Source organism: Misgurnus anguillicaudatus, chromosome 12, assembly GCF_027580225.2.
Source record: "Misgurnus anguillicaudatus chromosome 12, ASM2758022v2, whole genome shotgun sequence".
In the NCBI taxonomy this organism is placed as follows: Eukaryota; Metazoa; Chordata; class Actinopteri; order Cypriniformes; family Cobitidae; genus Misgurnus; species Misgurnus anguillicaudatus.
In genome coordinates, this window is record NC_073348.2 from 9,052,462 (window position 1) to 9,068,815 (window position 16,354).

The 16,354-nt window shown below is 42.7% G+C and overlaps 1 protein-coding gene and 1 long non-coding RNA gene across 2 annotated transcripts; one reads left to right on the plus strand and one right to left on the minus strand.

Annotated features, from left to right (window-relative positions):
* Positions 1-3,127: 3,127 nt before the first annotated feature.
* LOC129445857 (uncharacterized) lies at positions 3,128-5,499 on the minus strand. Its single transcript, XM_073874719.1, has 6 exons — positions 5,193-5,499; positions 4,553-5,106; positions 4,336-4,470; positions 3,997-4,251; positions 3,583-3,921; positions 3,128-3,493 (listed from the first exon to the last, which is right to left on the minus strand). The coding sequence occupies exons 3-6, from the start codon at positions 4,390-4,392 to the stop codon at positions 3,164-3,166; spliced, it is 981 nt and encodes a 326-aa protein (XP_073730820.1). The 5' UTR covers positions 4,393-4,470; positions 4,553-5,106; positions 5,193-5,499; the 3' UTR covers positions 3,128-3,163.
* An 8,568-nt stretch (positions 5,500-14,067) lies between these two features.
* On the plus strand, positions 14,068-15,391 carry LOC141368998 (uncharacterized). Its single transcript, XR_012372441.1, has 3 exons — positions 14,068-14,204; positions 14,282-14,420; positions 14,496-15,391. It is a non-coding gene; the product is annotated as an uncharacterized lncRNA (long non-coding RNA).
* The last annotated feature ends 963 nt before the right edge of the window (positions 15,392-16,354 follow it).

The window sequence follows — 16,354 nt, forward strand, 5'->3', positions numbered from 1 at the left end:
CAGCCCTGCACTGATTGGACCAAATGAACCAGCCTGCGCTGATGGGACCAAATGAACTGGGAGCGGTGGATTTTTGCAAAACAAATAACAGGCTCTAGGTGGAGCTAGAAGCGCGGGTTTTTTTCTTAAACAGTCTAATTGATGTTGTTCTATCGGAGCATAGTGTTGGTTTCAGTGAATATGATAAAAAAATATGATAAAAAAGACGACCCATTTCCCGGGATAGCTGTTTTTTTTGCACAAGTAATGTATCAATATCATTCAAATATGCGTTCCCAACATGTTTTATATTATTTGTATCATTATTAGGTCAAGAAACACAGTTTATGTCCATATCAACAACGTTTAACTTTTTTGCAATGATCAATTCTGCTGCAGATCAAGAATAACTGAGGAATAATCACTCGAAGTTAAGCAACAATTTCTTTATTAGGGCAGGTATATTTCTCTTTTAAATAAATATAGGCTACAAGTTTTGACTACCCTAAATAAAAGCAAACGACCCACAGAAAAATGCAACTGTGCACGGCAATAATTAAAGACAGGGCCATGCCTATGTAGACTAAAACTGAATTTAAATAATATTTTAAAAACTAAAACAAAAGCATAAACACAAACAGTAACACTGCCGCAATAGGGCAATTTCGCGCAAAACTGCCACTTACAAGTTAAGCAACAATTTCTTTATTAGGGCAGGTATATTTTTCTTTTAAACATAAAACAATTTTAACTGAATAAAAGCAAACGACCCACAGAAAAATGCAACTGTGCACGGCAATAATTAAAGACAGGGCCATGCCTATGTAGACTAAAACTGAATTTAAATAATAATTTAAAAAACTAAAACAAAAGCATAAACACAAACAGTAACACTGCCGCAATAGGGCAATTTTGCGCAAAACTGTCACTTACAAGTTAAGCAACAATTTCTTTATTAGGGCAGGTATATTTTTCTTTTAAACATAAAACAATTTTAACTGAATAAAAGCAAACGACCCTCAGAAATGTGTAAATGTGCACGGAAAGATTTAAGACAGGGCCATGCCTAGGGTAAAACAGAATTGAAATAATAATTTAAAAACTAAAACAAACGCATAAACAGTAACACTGCTGCAATAGGGCAATTACAAGCGAAGGTGTCTATCACAACATCAGCATTGCATTTCAAACCATTTTTATTTCTCACCTTGCCCTTCATTTATTTTATTTTTTTGGAAATGTACTTTTAAAAAGCAGAGAGCGTCGATGGACTCAGGCGGTTTCGTATTTTTGTAACAAATTGGCCGCAAATAGAGAACGCTCTCTCTGCCTCCACAGATATAGTGCTAAGAGCATCAAACAGCTGTTGCAGGTGGGGTGGTCTCCTTTTGGTGGCTTCGAAGAGGGAAAACTCTTTGTTTAGAATGCTCATGAAGTCACCGTCTTTCATTTTCTCTGAGGCTGGCTTAGTGGTCATTGAAAAAGCCAGCTGCAAATCTAATCTAGCGCACGTTTATATAAAAATATATATATACATTTCCCGTTTCCCTTCATAACTTTTCCCGGGAATCGGGAAATAGTCTGGATAAGATTTCCCGGGAATCCCGTTTCTCGGGATTAAACCCTATTGCCGACCGCAGCTTTAACTACCACCATGCTCCACATCCACCCACTCCCCAACCACCCACATCTGATGCTGCACACTCACCTCCTCACATGGAATCTAGCTTGCCATTCACTGCTTATCTTAACTTACCGTAGAGTATGTTGTTAAAGGTGGAGTCAATAATTCTGGACAATGCTTGTTGTCAAAATCAGTAAATATCTCCTCACGATCCGCTATCAGAGCCTAGGCTATGTATTAACACAGGACTTTTTTCAGCACACACAAACAGACAGGTAGTGGATCATGAGGTGATATTCACTGATTTTAACCAAAAGTTATTTTGACAACAAGCTTTCTCCAGAACTGACACCACCTTTTTAAGAGCCAAATCATTGGGTGATGGGGAATGAAGTTGTTACTGATTTACTGATTTGTTACTGTTTTGTTTAGGTGTATCTTAAAATGGCACACTTTTTTTAGATTTTTAAAGAACAAGTTCGGTATTTTACCCTAAAGTCCTGTTTTCAGATTGTTTATGATGAAATAGAACGGTTTTGACTGAAATTTCGACATATGCGGCTGCCCCGAGAATTTTAGGGTGTTTGTGTTTCACCTCACACCTCTACAATGGGTTTAATGGTGCACTGGAACAATCCTTCCTAAAATGCATTAAACTTTCGTTTACAAAGACGTGAAACTCACCGAGTGGTCAGGAGTGTTCACTGATATGCTCACACAAAAATCGTTGCAAAAGACGCTTTCCAACAGCTGTTTTAGCATTCGTTGTTAACTTGTGGACCTATTTTTCCAAACGCCTCACACGTGTACATTCTTCCGCTTAGAGCTTGAATAATAGACACTCCAGCCCAGGTGGTGGCGCTAATCGGCCAATGCCAATTGCAAGAATAGAAACAAAGTTCCCGGCGCGGAGTAATACCGCACCTCACAGCACATCTAATTCAAGTAATGGAGTTGGCAAAAACTACGATAAAACCTGTTGGAATGCGTATTTTGGAGATATGCAAAATTAGCATTAATATTCAAATAGGCGTAGCTCCGCCCCTGAAAGGGCCACACCCTCGAGCTTAGGCTCGTTGCAAAGGTCTCTCCGCCCTCTTCAAAACGTCACCACCCAGAAGTCTCTAGGACCTCCCCCGGCCGAGAAACTCCGCCCTGAACATTATCCATTGTCACACACAAAATAAATTGAGGCCAAACTCAAACAGAGCCTTTATTGAACGTTTCAAAGAAAAAAATGTATCTCGTTCGAGCAAAGTTGTAGAGACTTGGTGCGGTGTCGTCGGAACGGTTTCTTTCTGTTTTATCCGGATCAGAAATGCATCCGTTTGTGTTGTTAAACGGTGCTATTGCATGTTATTTACCATGCAATAAAAAGTACCAGTTGTAAGTGACAGAATAATATGACTACCTGCTTTACCTGATTAAAAAATGCATCCATTTGTGTTGTTAAACAGTGCTACTGCATTTTATTTACCATGCAATTAAAAATGTAAAGAAACGACCAAACACACAATTGAACACATAGAACATTTATTAAAACACAAGAACAAAACACACTTAACAGGAACAATGAACTGCACGAACACGAGAACTATTTACAACGTTTTTTTCTTTTTCTTGCCGGTGGCTTCGGTGGCCCTCCGCAAGTTCGCCCGTGCTCCTGGGCCGTCGGTTGGGGAGAGGCGGGCTGCTGGGCCGTAGTACGGGGAGAGGCGGGCTGCTGCTCTGGGTCGTCCTGCTCGGGGTCGTCCTGCTCCTGCTCGGGGTCGTCCTGGTCCGAAGCGCGGACTTCCGGGGAAGACTTACGTCGGCTTTCCCGCGAAGTGTCCGAGGATGAAGGGAGGGCGGGCTGGCCAAACCCTGAGTCCGGGGGTACTCCTCCAAGCTCTGAAACACAAGACGGAGAAAGAAGTTAGCAAAGAAAACAAGCCGAACGACCCGTAGACACGAACGAGATATAAGGGAAGACAACGCACAGAGGGAGAGTCGATCGACGACACCCCGGACTCCTGGAGGGTCACCGTCTCCCCCACCTCCAAGCTGCTTGAAGACGGGGAGGTGGGCGGCGACTCCTCCCGCCGGCGTTTCCAGCCGCCGTGTTTGGTCTTTGCCACCCTCTTACGACTCGTCCCCTCCTCGGATGGCTTCGCCGGGGAGACCTCCTCGCCGCACAGCGCCTCCTCGAATAACCGGCGGTGCTCCACGGCCTGCTTCGCCGACAAGTTCATGGCATAGAACTTGTCGGCCGTGGAGGTGTCATGGCACATAAATTTTGCCACCTTGGTCCGGTTACTCGAGGAGTGGGTGTTGCGTGCCTGTGAAAGAGAGAAGAATAGTCAGTATTTTCGTACGATCGACACGGACGAACACAGAACGAGCGAGACGCTTACATGCGTGGCGATGGAGGTCTGGAGGTCGGTGAAGGTCGGCTTCCCCGGAAGTCCCATCAACACCCAAGCCGCCTGGAAATGATTGTCGAGGTTTTTACAGGGGTTGGGTGTCGATGTGTAGAAAAAGTGGATGGCGTCTGGCTCGCCGACCAGGTTGTCCCTCATCTCCAGGAACCGGCGAAACCAAGAGTATTCCTCCGGCGTGAGGGACAGCTGCGCCGGACCGAACGCCTGGTTAGTCTTGTGGAGCGAAATCTGCAAAAACACGGAAAAAGGAGACAGAGTCAGACGTTTGAAAAGCCTCTGGCGTTTCCGAAGTACGCTAGGGAAAACACTCACGTTTATGAGGTACGACCCCGAGCTGGCCGACTTGACGGACCCCAAGTCTGTGACCATAGATGGAGGCAAAATAGGCCGTCAAGTGGCCGTAGAGCTGGAACTGGGTTTTCTGCAGCCCGTCCTCTTCCAGCTGGTCTGTGGAGACAAAAAGGCACGTTGGTAAAACCGGGCGCGGTCCACGAGAAGGAACGCGGAGCCGCCGGCGATGTCGACTTACCTAGGAGCCCCGGGATGATCTCTTTCGCCTCGGAGCGGCATTTTCTCAGCACCAGTTTGGGGATCAGCCGGCCCTCCTTCGCCTGCTTCACCCCTATCTGGTGCATCACCACCCCCCTCTTGAGGCCCCTAATCAGGGACCTCAACTACCGCCTGATCCCCGTCAGGGCCTTCTTCGACAGGCGGGACGTGGGTGGGGGGGTTTCCGAGACGTAGTCCATGAACTGGGCAGCGTTTTTAAAGTAATGGTTGATAGTAGTCTCGGCTATTTTAGACAACCTCAAGCTGCCCAGCCATCTGCGGACGAAAGAAAAGAAAGAGTTAACCACCAGAGTTAACGTTCAGAGTTAAAACATCAAAACGACGGGAGCGAAACTCACTTCCTGATCATCCCAGGGTCGTCCAGGAAATCCAAGGTGGAAAGGCGCCCCTTCCCCGCCGCCATGTGCCCGATGAAGGACCAGATCCTGTAAATCTTTCCCGCCACGTTCTCCTTCAGCTTCCTGGAGGGTTCCGGGCTCTGCTGGTGCAGGCGGTACTCCTCCAGGAGCTGGTCTGAAGAGAGGGAGAGAGAGAGAGAAAGCATTATAGCATTCGTTAGCATTACAGACAGGTGGACGTTAAAAGGGAACTGTACTCACTCAAGACCGCGTTATGCTCGGGGTACCGAGACGTGGCGCTCTCCTCCTCGACAGGATCCGATCCTTCTGCCTAGGACTCCGAGGCCTTGGAGTCCTCTCCCTGGTGCCTCGCTTTCCCGTCGACGGCCCCGCCTCCTCCTCGTCCTCCGCGGGAGACTCCAAGGCCTGCAGCAGCTTCTGCGTCACCCCTTTGAAGTCGGCGGCCGCAGAAGCTGCTTGCACCGGCGGGTCAACGCCTGCAATGTGGTAGTGAGGGTGTCCACTTGTTTCTCCAAGTCACACACCCTCACTTGCAGGTGCGCCGTCGTCCTCTGCCGGGGCGTCGATGGCTTCTTCCCCGGCCTGCTCCTCTTCCCTCTGCAGGTCCAGGGTAGACGCCATCGGCACTGCCGGTCCCTCGGCCCTCAAGGCGGCCAGCTTTTCTATTATACGGACCCTCTTGACCTCGGCGAAGGCCTTCCAGCGAGCCTTCACCAAGAGCTCGCTGTGGCCGTGAAGGTGCCGGTCCATTCGAGCTACCTCCTTCTGGCACCCGGGGACAGGGCAACGTCCTTTACGGACGTCCACCCTGCCAGACTCCAGGGCCAGAAGGAGCTTCCTCTCCTCCATGTTGACAACTTTGTGGGTCACCCTCAGGTGCTGGCTCAGCTGCATGTACTGGCCAGCACATATCGGACACTTGAAAGACATTTAGCAACAAATAGCAAATAGAAGCAAATAGAATATATCAGCATGCAAGGATCCTCAGCGGTTAAGAGAGAATGAGAAATTTTCAGAGAAATTGGCTTATATAGGCCACTTCAGTTTTCAGTCTATTTGGGCTTTTTAGACAGGAAACTCAATTGTTTAACTTTTCAATCTATTTGCCTTATAAAATGAAAAGGCAAGCACGTTAAGTAAGGAACGACGTAGAGACTCGTACCCCTTCAAAACGATCCGGCCCCCGAGTTTCTAGGACCTCCCCTTCCAAAGATAGAACGAATTTGTCCTCATATTCAAATGCCCCTAACTTCGCCACCGAACGTCGGCCAGACTCGAAACAGAGACCGTTAGAAAGGTCTCCCCGTGCCCTTTTCAACAACACGAGTCACGAGTATATAGGCCCTTGCGTTCGGGAGATATAACGACATTTATCCTCACATTCAAATGCCCCTAGCTCTGCCCCAAAGAGTGCCACGCCCTCGACCTTGGGCTCGTTGGAAAGGGCTTTCCTCCACCTCCCCATGTCTCTAGGACCTTCCCTTTTGGAGATATACAAAATTTGCCCATTTTTTAAAATGCGCATAGCTCCGCCCCGTAGAGGGCCTCGAACTCAGGCTCCTTCGAAAGGTCTCCTCAGGGGCTTTCCAACGAACCCTGACTCGATTGCCTATGACCTTCTCGGGCCGAGAAATAGAGCCCTGAAAATCAGCATTTTTTTCCCATTTTCACACACAAAAGATATTGAGGTCAGTCTTCAAGAAAGCCTTTTTTGAACATTTCAGCCAAAAACTAAAAAATCTATCTCGGCCAATGAGTGTCGTAGAGACTTTGGAGTGGTGTTTTTTGAAAGGTCTCGACGCCCCCTCCAACAAGCTCCCACCCCCACATCTCTATGTCCCCGCTCCTTTCCGAAATACCAATGTTTACAAAACGTCTTTTCAAAAGTGCATAGCTCCGCCCACGAAAGAGTCACGCCCCCGACCTCGGACTCGTTGGAAAGGCATAATCCGGGCCTTTCCAACGAACCCTCAGTCGAGTCTCTACAACCTTCCTGGGCCGAGAAATAGAGCCCTAAACTTGAGCTTTTTCACTTATTTTCAATATTCAACTGGCCCTACCTCCGCCCCAGAAAGAGCCACGCCCTCGACCTCGGACTCTTTGAAAAGGCATAGTCCGGGCCTTTCCAACGAACCCTCACTCGAGTACCTACGACCTTCCTAGGCTGAGTAAACGAGCTCTGAAAACAAGCCTTTTTCATACATTTTCAAAAATCAAAAACTATATCTCGATGAGGCAACGTCGTAGAGTCTCTCCGAGCCCTTTACAACGCCCCCACCCCCGAGTCTCTAGGACCTTCCCTTCCGGAGATATAAAAAATTAGCTTTTACATTCAAATCGCCATAGCTCCGCCCCTGATTAGGCCCCTAATCTGGGCCTTTCCAACGAACCCTCATTCGACTCTCTACAACCTTCCTGGACCAAGCAATAACGCCCCAAATTAAGCTTTATTTCACCCTTTTTCAGAAAAAAAACACAAGTCCAAACTCTAAAATCCTTCTTACAGAAATTTTACCAGGTGAATGAGCGTCGTCCGAAACGCCTAGAAAACTTGTTCCCTGGTGACCAATTTTCGCACCCCATACTAAAAACATGAAAAAATGTTGGGGCTGGGGGATGTGGGGGGCACCCCATTGGCTCAAGGCACCCCTAGAGGTGTCCGATTGGCCATTAAGCGTCCCTTCTCTCCTGGGGGGCCGAAAAAGCAAGTGCCATATCACCTATAAGTTAAATGGTACACGGCTGACAAATAAGCTGTACGGTCCCTCGCCCCCACTATGCAGACGTTGGCAATGTATACGCATGGGGTTTTTGATGCGAACCATGTAAGTGCACTTACTGTACCGAAAATGAACCGAACCGTGGCTTCAAAACCGGGGTACGCACCGAACAGTGATTTTTTGCGTACCGTTACACCCCTAGTCTTAATATATTTTTTAATTAATCATCAATTACTGTGTTATTAATGGTTAATTAGCTGTAATTTATTGATAATATAGTATAACTATATACTTAATTATGCCTTAATTAATGCCTTATCAATGCATTATTATGGACCCCTAAAATAAATTGTTACCGGGAATTTATACAGGTTTGTAACAACACGAAAGTGAGTAAATGTTTACAGAATTGTCAACTATCCCTTTAATTCAATTTTTTTATTTTTAACAAATACACAATGTTTATTTTATTTATTTGAACAATTCCAAAATTTAAATGTTATTTATTATTTTATATAATATTTTATTTAAATGTTTTTCTATTTGTTCTATTTAAATTATATATAGGCTGTTGTTTGTGCCTCTAAAACTATGGTGTCAACTAATAATGTTTCTTTGATGGTCACTGAAAATAACTTTTAGTCTTTTTATTCAGCAAGTTCATCAGTGTGTGTTTGTTGCACTGCACTGCCATTCAGCTCAGTGTTATCATATAATCCTGTTAGATATCAAACATGAAACTCAAGAACTCAAGGTCTTTTATTGTCATTCTGTACATGTTGCCACATAAAAACAAAATACTTACTCAGGACCAGCAGTGTAAAAAAATTACATACAGTATACATAAAATAATTAAAACATAATTTAATAGACAAAAATATAATATGTACAGTATAGTTGTAAGGTAGTCATTGCTTTTCTTTAGGCCTTACTTAAAACGGCCAAAGGGGCCCCCGACCAAACTTTGCTTAGGGCCCCCAAAGGTCTAGGGTCGGCTCTGTTCATGTCTGATACGAATCAGATGTGAGCTCCACGTAACTGTTCCAGAGCTGCGGGAACCAGAGGAATGGGATAGCTGAAATGTATTTTTTGAGAATTAAGGTGGCGACATTTGATGCACAGTCGACCTCCTTAAAGTGATCTATGAAACTGGAAAGAGATTTTATTAATCTTGAGCTTTTTGGTTCAACTACTTTGCACATTGTTCACATTGATGGACAGCTACTGTGACGACTCGACAGAGAGGAGGAAGCAAATGCAGGCAATCAGAAATGTTTTATTGAAGATGATGGTAAACACAGAAATGACTGAAACAATAACTGAGTCCAGAATGTTGGCAATGGTGATCAAAGGTCTACGGTGGCGTGAGAAGTGCTGGATGGTAAAGTCGGTGGTGAATGTGATGATGGTCAATGGATGAAACCAGGAACAGACCGGAACACTCACTCGAAGACGACAACACGAAACACTAATCCAGAAACACACACATGGGAGACAGTAATCCAAACTGTGTAGATGCAACATGAATGAGGATCTGACAACAGACAGAGAGATGAGTGAGTATTTGTAGCTGAGTGAAGATGAGGATCAGCTGGAGCGAGACAATCAACACACAGGTGACAACAATCAACCAAACAAGCACATGGAGACTACGTGAGTACAAACACAAACATGACACGGAGGAAACAATGGAATAATTTTAAGTCGCACCCAGAAAACTGTTATCTGGAGGAGCACTTCAGTAGGCAAAATCTTTCTGGAACTTGAATTCATCCATTTTAATATTATTGGCTTCTAAAGTAGGGAGTCGACTCTGAATCGCCTACAGCCTTGCCCGCGGGAGAAAAGAAAACTATGACCTGCCCACAGCTAGTTAGTGTGAAAACATCATATCACGCTTTGTTTTCAGTTTGTGTTGTTTCCACTACCAAAGGAGACGCTGGTCTCGTACACTGCAAACTTTCGAGAGTGACAACCGCATTAAAATGCGGGAGTGAATCCCCTAAATGTTCGTTTCACGTCTGTACGGAACAAGACTCACTCCTGAATATGTGATGATTGACACAGAAATAACCATAGCAACGTTCTGCCGTCTCGCGTGCTTATCACTCACAGCTTTGACCAAAATAATAACAGCATTGTGTTTTGCAATAAACTTTTAAAATTTTTAAAAATTCACTTGTCCCTGATAAGCGGACAAGCATTGATGTCGAGCCCTGCGACGTGTGTTTTTAGACTGCTTCACTAGGCTAGGTACAATCTTTACGACTCCTCCTCTGTTGTATTGCGTATGTCAGTTCTTTTTAGTTTTTGCCCATTTAATTCATAATTAATCGTATTATGCATTGCAGTGAGGTTGATCTCATTTATGCCCCCCTGAAAAAATGAAATGCCCGTCAGTGAATTTGTGTCTGGCGCCAGGTCTTCCCCCATACCATCCGAGATGCATATGTTCATCACTCCTTCAAGTCAAAAAAATGTGCCTCCATCCTTCACAAAAGAAATCCAAATGGCTCCACAATGATAAACAAAGGCCTTCTGAGGGTAATCTGTGCCGTTTTGCTGTAGAAATTTCCATATTTAAAACTTTATAAACGAAAATAACTAGCTTCCCTTAACGCTGCTGTAACTTTACATTTGATTAACTGAAAGATCTAAAATATTTTCTAAAATAACTTATCGCAACTTTTTAATGTGTCCATTGAATGTCTTCAGGAGACACAAGGACCGGACCTCATAAACAACTGTGACAAAACATAAAAAGAGTTAAATAAGGTTAATTTATGTAAATTCAATTAGTTTGTTCTGTGTGTCATATTTGAACCTCTGTTCAACTTTTAAAGGCAGAAGTATTTTATTATATCTATAAAATTATTTATGATCTTTCTTATCTTTCTGCTGTTTGGATTACTTTGGAATTTGGAACTTTTGCAGAATTAGTAAGGTGTTTGTACATGTTAAATCCCTGAATATCCTGAAATACAGTTTGTCATATTGTGACATTAGTTTCTGGTCAGAATCCTCTCACCTGCTCTTGGGGTTTGGTTTGCCCACGTTGTGGAGCATGTTTAAAGGAACAGTATGTAAGAAATGTATATCAATTAATCATAAAATGGCCCTGATATGTCACTAGACATTAAGAAATCATTTTCATTTCAAATACTTTTATCACTCACAACAGTGGTCTGGTCAAGATATTGTCATTTAAAAAGTGAAGTTGCAGCCCTCAACTGATGTTTATGTTGTCATTTTGTGTATTGGCCACCAGTTGTGTGATTGCAGTACCATTTATGGCCACAAGTTTTGTGATTGCAATACCAGTTTTGGCCACAATCCTATGTCACGGGGTGACTTTTAAGGGCGGAACTAGAAGTGACGGAGATTGGTTCCGCCCAGACCGAAATCCCCAAACACCAGTTACTTCCGGAAACTCCGGGAAAAGAAATCAGGGCTTCATTGATCGCAGGTGTATAGATGAGCGTGGCGATGGCGGATTGGGCAGTGGGAAGAGAAGGAGGAGTATAAAGAGAACCTCAGAAGTTTCAGATGGTGCAGTTTATTCTAGCCGATCCGGCAAGAGTGAGATGAGTGTTTGGGTTAAAAATAGAACAACATGTTTGTCCCAAAGACATTATTGTAACAGTATGCACATTTTAGTTAATTTTCATGTTGTCTCAAAGTAGCACAGTTATGTAAACTTAGATATTCTTAAGATTAACTTAAGAAGTACTATGTAAACTTAGATATTCTTAAGATTAACTTAAGAAGTACTAAACAAAATGTTTAAATATTAAATAGCCTACAAAATTAGTTCGTGGAAAAAGAGCACTTATTATGAAAGTGTACTTTTTCACCTAGCATGCTTTCTGCCGGCCCGGCTGCGCTCGTCAGGTTGACTGGGCGCCGTTAACTTTGCCTAACAATATAACTTTACCAGACTCTTATCAAACAAAGGAGTAACCCCTGTCAATACAATTGGATTAGCTGCCTAAAAAATAGAGAGATGTTCGAATCAACAAACACCAATGCGACTGAATCGGATTATATCATTATTGTCGGAGGATATTGCCTTCAATGGACGAGCACAGGTCGGTCAAAACTTGCTAGCAGCTGGCTAGTTATAAAGCTGTAATTTACCTTAGTATGAGTTATTATTTTGCCATCTTCCTTACCCGTATTTGTTTGTGTTTTAACGCGAGTTCAACCATCATTTGGACGCGGCAGCCATGGTTCGTTTGTTGTTGTGTGTTACGATCGGGGAAAACCGCAGTATCTGCGGTATCAAAGCCGGGGAAACAAAGCCAGAACGCAGTAACGTCACTTACTGCGGTTTGCCTTGGTATTAGCATGGATTTTGTAGTTACTGCAATTTTGACACCATCGTTCCTCTGAAACGGGACAAAATTTAACCAGGAGACTTTGTCACAAGACAGAACAGATGTCATAAAGCTCATTTCAAGCCTTAACTCAATTTCGACCAAGCGTGTAGTTACTGCGCTTTGGCTTTGGACGGCAGTATAGGAGTCTACATTTTACTTGTATTTAAAGCAACACTGTGTAGTTTCCATGTAAAAATGACTTACAGCTCCCCCGTGTGGTTGAAAAGCGCAACAGTTCCTGGTATCAGACACTCTTCTGCAGGCTGGGGGAGGGGTGGGGCTGTGTGCTCTACCCTCCAGCGCCACATTCAGAGTGTGCTTGTAGCAGCTAGGAGGCTGCTCAGGTTGCTGCAACAGTACAATTTGTCCAGTTAAAAGTTGTTCTATCACTGAAATAATTTTAGAGACATTATTTAAAAGTAAAAAAAAACTACATAGTGTTGCTTTAATTACAATTCAATTACACAATTGAATAATAATCACAATGAATAACATTTTGAACTTGCGTAAAATAACATCATTGATTAACAAAGGCTGAAATGGTCTCTTTCCTTTTCTGCCTTTGTAGCTGTACTCAGCCCATAGAGAATTTCTCCTATATTACACAGCATTCTCCTTATGCCATCCCCCAAACTGCCTCCACTTTGAAGACAAAGATATCGGATCTAAAAAACAGTAAATTCCTAAATATTAGTACCCTATATTTGCACAGCATAATACATTTGCACAGTACGAAACATATGTTAGCACATACAATTTCTTTGTTGTCACACAGGTCGTTCAATTGTTCCACTGTCCTGCAAGGCTCCTCTAGCACCTCTGTAAGGTCGACTGCAGATGTGTTTGGCTGGCTTACTGACTGGTGGACTGTTCCAAGTCCTGCTTTAATATCAGCATGGATTTGGTCCAGTGTCTAAAGTATCCTCCTCTCTAAACCCTCAAATATCTTAGAGATTTCTGTAACTCAAATGACAAAAAAGCGATTGCGCATATAATAAGGGAATATAACATCAGGACAGTAAGTAATTGTACTGTCACTGTAAGAATCAGAATGCTTGTTCAGTTGTTACTTATGAGGATCTGGGTATATTTGAAACATTTATATTTCCTAAACTGCATACACTCCAAAAACAGACGGTGCTAAATGGCACTAAAAGTGTTTCTTGGCTCGTACACTGTAAGCCGGGATAAGTTGAATATACTTAAAAAAATGAAGCAAACTTGTTGCCCTAAAAACTTTAAGTAATGATTACTTAAACATATAAACTTTTCTAACAACAATTTTAAGTTGAATAGACTTCTTCCAATATTCCTGCAAAGTAACGCGTTACTGTAACTCCCCTACTTTTAGCAGTAATGAGCATATATCAAAGTATTTTTTTAAATCAAGTAACGCAATTACAATTACTGAAATTTAAATGAGTTCGTTACTCGCGTTACTCTATTTTGTAAAAAATAGACAAGACATATCTGACGTCGCAGGACCGTGGTTGGCGGCGCAATGAATCTAAACGGGACAACATACCTTTGTTTAAAAATTGTGCGCAAGTCATAATCCATCCGGTCTCATGTTTGTAAATTATCTTCGCCAAGCACTCTTGACATTAACTTGCATTTGTAGTCCACAAAGGTAATAAATCTGAGAAATGTTCATATATTCTTAGATGTTTACATCGGCTTCATGGAAGAGAACGATCCGCAATTGTTGTTTCCACTAAAATATTCACACTGCGCTGTACACCCGTGTTAAAACTCCATAGTATGTGTGAGCTCGCTTTTAGTTTTAGTTTCAGTCTCCCCGTATCCGAAAAAACAATCCACTCGCTCTGTGTCCGTCTGACAAAACAATCCACTCGCTCTGTGTCCGTCTGACAAAACAATCCACTCGCTCTGTGTCCGTCCGACAAAACAATCCACGTAGCCCATACCGTTTTCTGATTAAATATCTTCCTTTAATCCTGTGTATCATTTAAATCCAACAGAAAACAAACAATATATGACCAAAAAGCGCAGTCCCAGGATTAGGTGAGCTGTGACTGACAGCTGGTATCGCCTATCAGAGAGTGGCAGTCCCCTTTTAAGCGGTGATTGGCTGCTGCTCTGAATGCGTCATGTCCGACTTCCCCCCTGGGAGTTTGCAACGTTAGCGGCAGGTGAGTTCTTGCTAACATGCTATGGTTAGCAGTTTTAATCTGTTTGTCATTTAAAAGTAATGTGGAGTAGGTTTTAGTGTGTTGTCTGTCGTGCTGGTGCCCTTGTGCTGTCCGTGGTGTACGTGATGGTGTACCCTCAGTTGGCTTATGGTTTTCCTGCTGTTGGTTAACCTGTGCCATAAAACAGTAAATTGTCTGGGGTGATACCACTGTTCGGTAAGTGTCTAGCACAAAGTCAATGTGTGTGTATGATGTAGCGATTAGTTTTAATATTATATTTGTTTGTTCTAGGTTTCTCCCTTTCGTTCTACGCTGCGTCTCCCGTTGCGCTGTCTTTTGATTCTCGCGCTGCGGTGTTGCACCGCTGTTACCGACGTCATTATCTGTGTCATTGCACACTGGACTGTGTACTGTCTGGTTCTGTTGTGAGCCTAGCGTTTACTCTCCACGTGAGACGTTACCATCTCAGAGCCGTGGTTCGCTCTCGGTGTGAGAAACGAGTCGCTTTCCATTGGCTCTGCTTTAATGAATCACTTACGTCTTTTTGTTTATCTTATTTTTGGAGGTTATCAATTGTGTTTGTAAACCTGTTTGTTTGGGTTATGAGCAATGCTATCAACATTCTGTATTGCTCATTCTAGCTGGTTCTTGAGAACCTTGCTTTGTCCACAATTGTGACTGATTCATTGTTAATTGGATCTTTTTATATTGTTTATTATTTCCCTTGGTTATGACTAGTATAATTCATTTTTTTAATTGTCATAACTTTATTTCTTTTATTGTTTGTGGTGGTCGTCGGCTTTGTGAAATAAGGCTGGTCGCCACCATTTTGTTTGTATGACCCAATTATTCATATTGTTTTGATTTGTTGCAGGAGCTGGGGTCCCACGGGTGGATGGATCTGTCCGGTGGTGGTACTTCCTCCTCAGTGTGTGCTGTGTAACACTTGAAGTGTGTGGTTGTGTAATCTGAGTGCACCGTGGTGTGTGTGTGTGCCTTTTTGTAAACACCAGTCGTGATTAAGTGATTCTTCCCGCTGGGAACCTCAGCCCTGCTGGTTATTATATGTTTGTTTTGTTTCCATTTAACCTTAATTTTGAGTGTGTGATTGTGATGCATTTTGAAGTGGAGTGACTGATGTATGTTTGGGAGTGCTCATTTTAAAGGGGTTATGTGTAAATAAAATCTATTTTTGTACTATACCCATGTCTTTTGCACTCTTCTATTTAAAGAGGAACGAACTTGTGTGCCTTTCCACCCTTTTGGGTGTAAGGAATATTTCCCTGGGTGTAAGTCCCTGGGTGGCGTAGTCGGAATTTTATGTAAAATCTTTGCTTTCGTCATGAAGCTAAACTTTCACCCCCTCGTCATGCCACATAAGCATGCGATAAAAGGTGAGCACTCTGTCTTTCAAGGCGCTCAGAAGTTCGCAAAGAGAACTGAAATGAGACAGTCTAACCTTCGGAGGACCCATAATTTGCCTCACCTGCTGCACGCGCATCGCGCCTGTCAGCAGGACACAACGGAAGCGTTTCTAACTTATTAAAATAAATATGAAATCAGAAAAATTATAATTTATTTTAGAAAATATGACATGTTGACACAATTGTCTCTAAATTTTTAAAGAGACACTACACAATTTTAACACATTATATATTTTTGTAAACATGCAGAATATTTGTCTAAATCTAAATGATATACATAAATAAACTAAGTTTACATATTAAGATAATTTCTAACAAAAATATTCAAAGGTTTAATCTAAAGCAAAATAGGCTCCTACAGTATGTGATATATTAGAGTCTTACATGTAAAATAGCCCATCCATATCGTTTTACTGTTTGACTGTTCAGTACTGTTGATATTTACATTTAAAAAGCAGACATAAAAGTAACTTAAGTTACTTTTCTAAGTAACTAATTATTTTTGATATACAGTAACTGGTAGAGTAATTCAGTTACTTTTAAAAGAAGTAACTAGTAACTGTAACTAATTACTAATTTTCAGTAACTTGCCCAACACTGCTCTTAACCAGTTCTTAATTAGTTACAGTTACTAGTTACTAGAGATGAGCCGGATACTCGGCTGAAACGAGTATCCGGTACGTATAAAGCACTTCTGCTGAGTACGAGTAATACGAGTCAATATCT

Bases quoted from the DNA above. Each gene is read 5' to 3' on its own strand.
- LOC129445857 (XM_073874719.1), bottom strand. From the start codon at position 4,392: ATGGTCACAGACTTGGGGTCCGTCAAGTCGGCCAGCTCGGGGTCGTAC. The intron at 4,252-4,335 runs GTGAGTGTTTTC...GTGTTTTTGCAG, and splicing joins CGGGGTCGTACCTCATAAAC to ATTTCGCTCCACAAGACTAA. The intron at 3,922-3,996 runs GTAAGCGTCTCG...TCTCTTTCACAG, and splicing joins AGACCTCCATCGCCACGCAT to GCACGCAACACCCACTCCTC.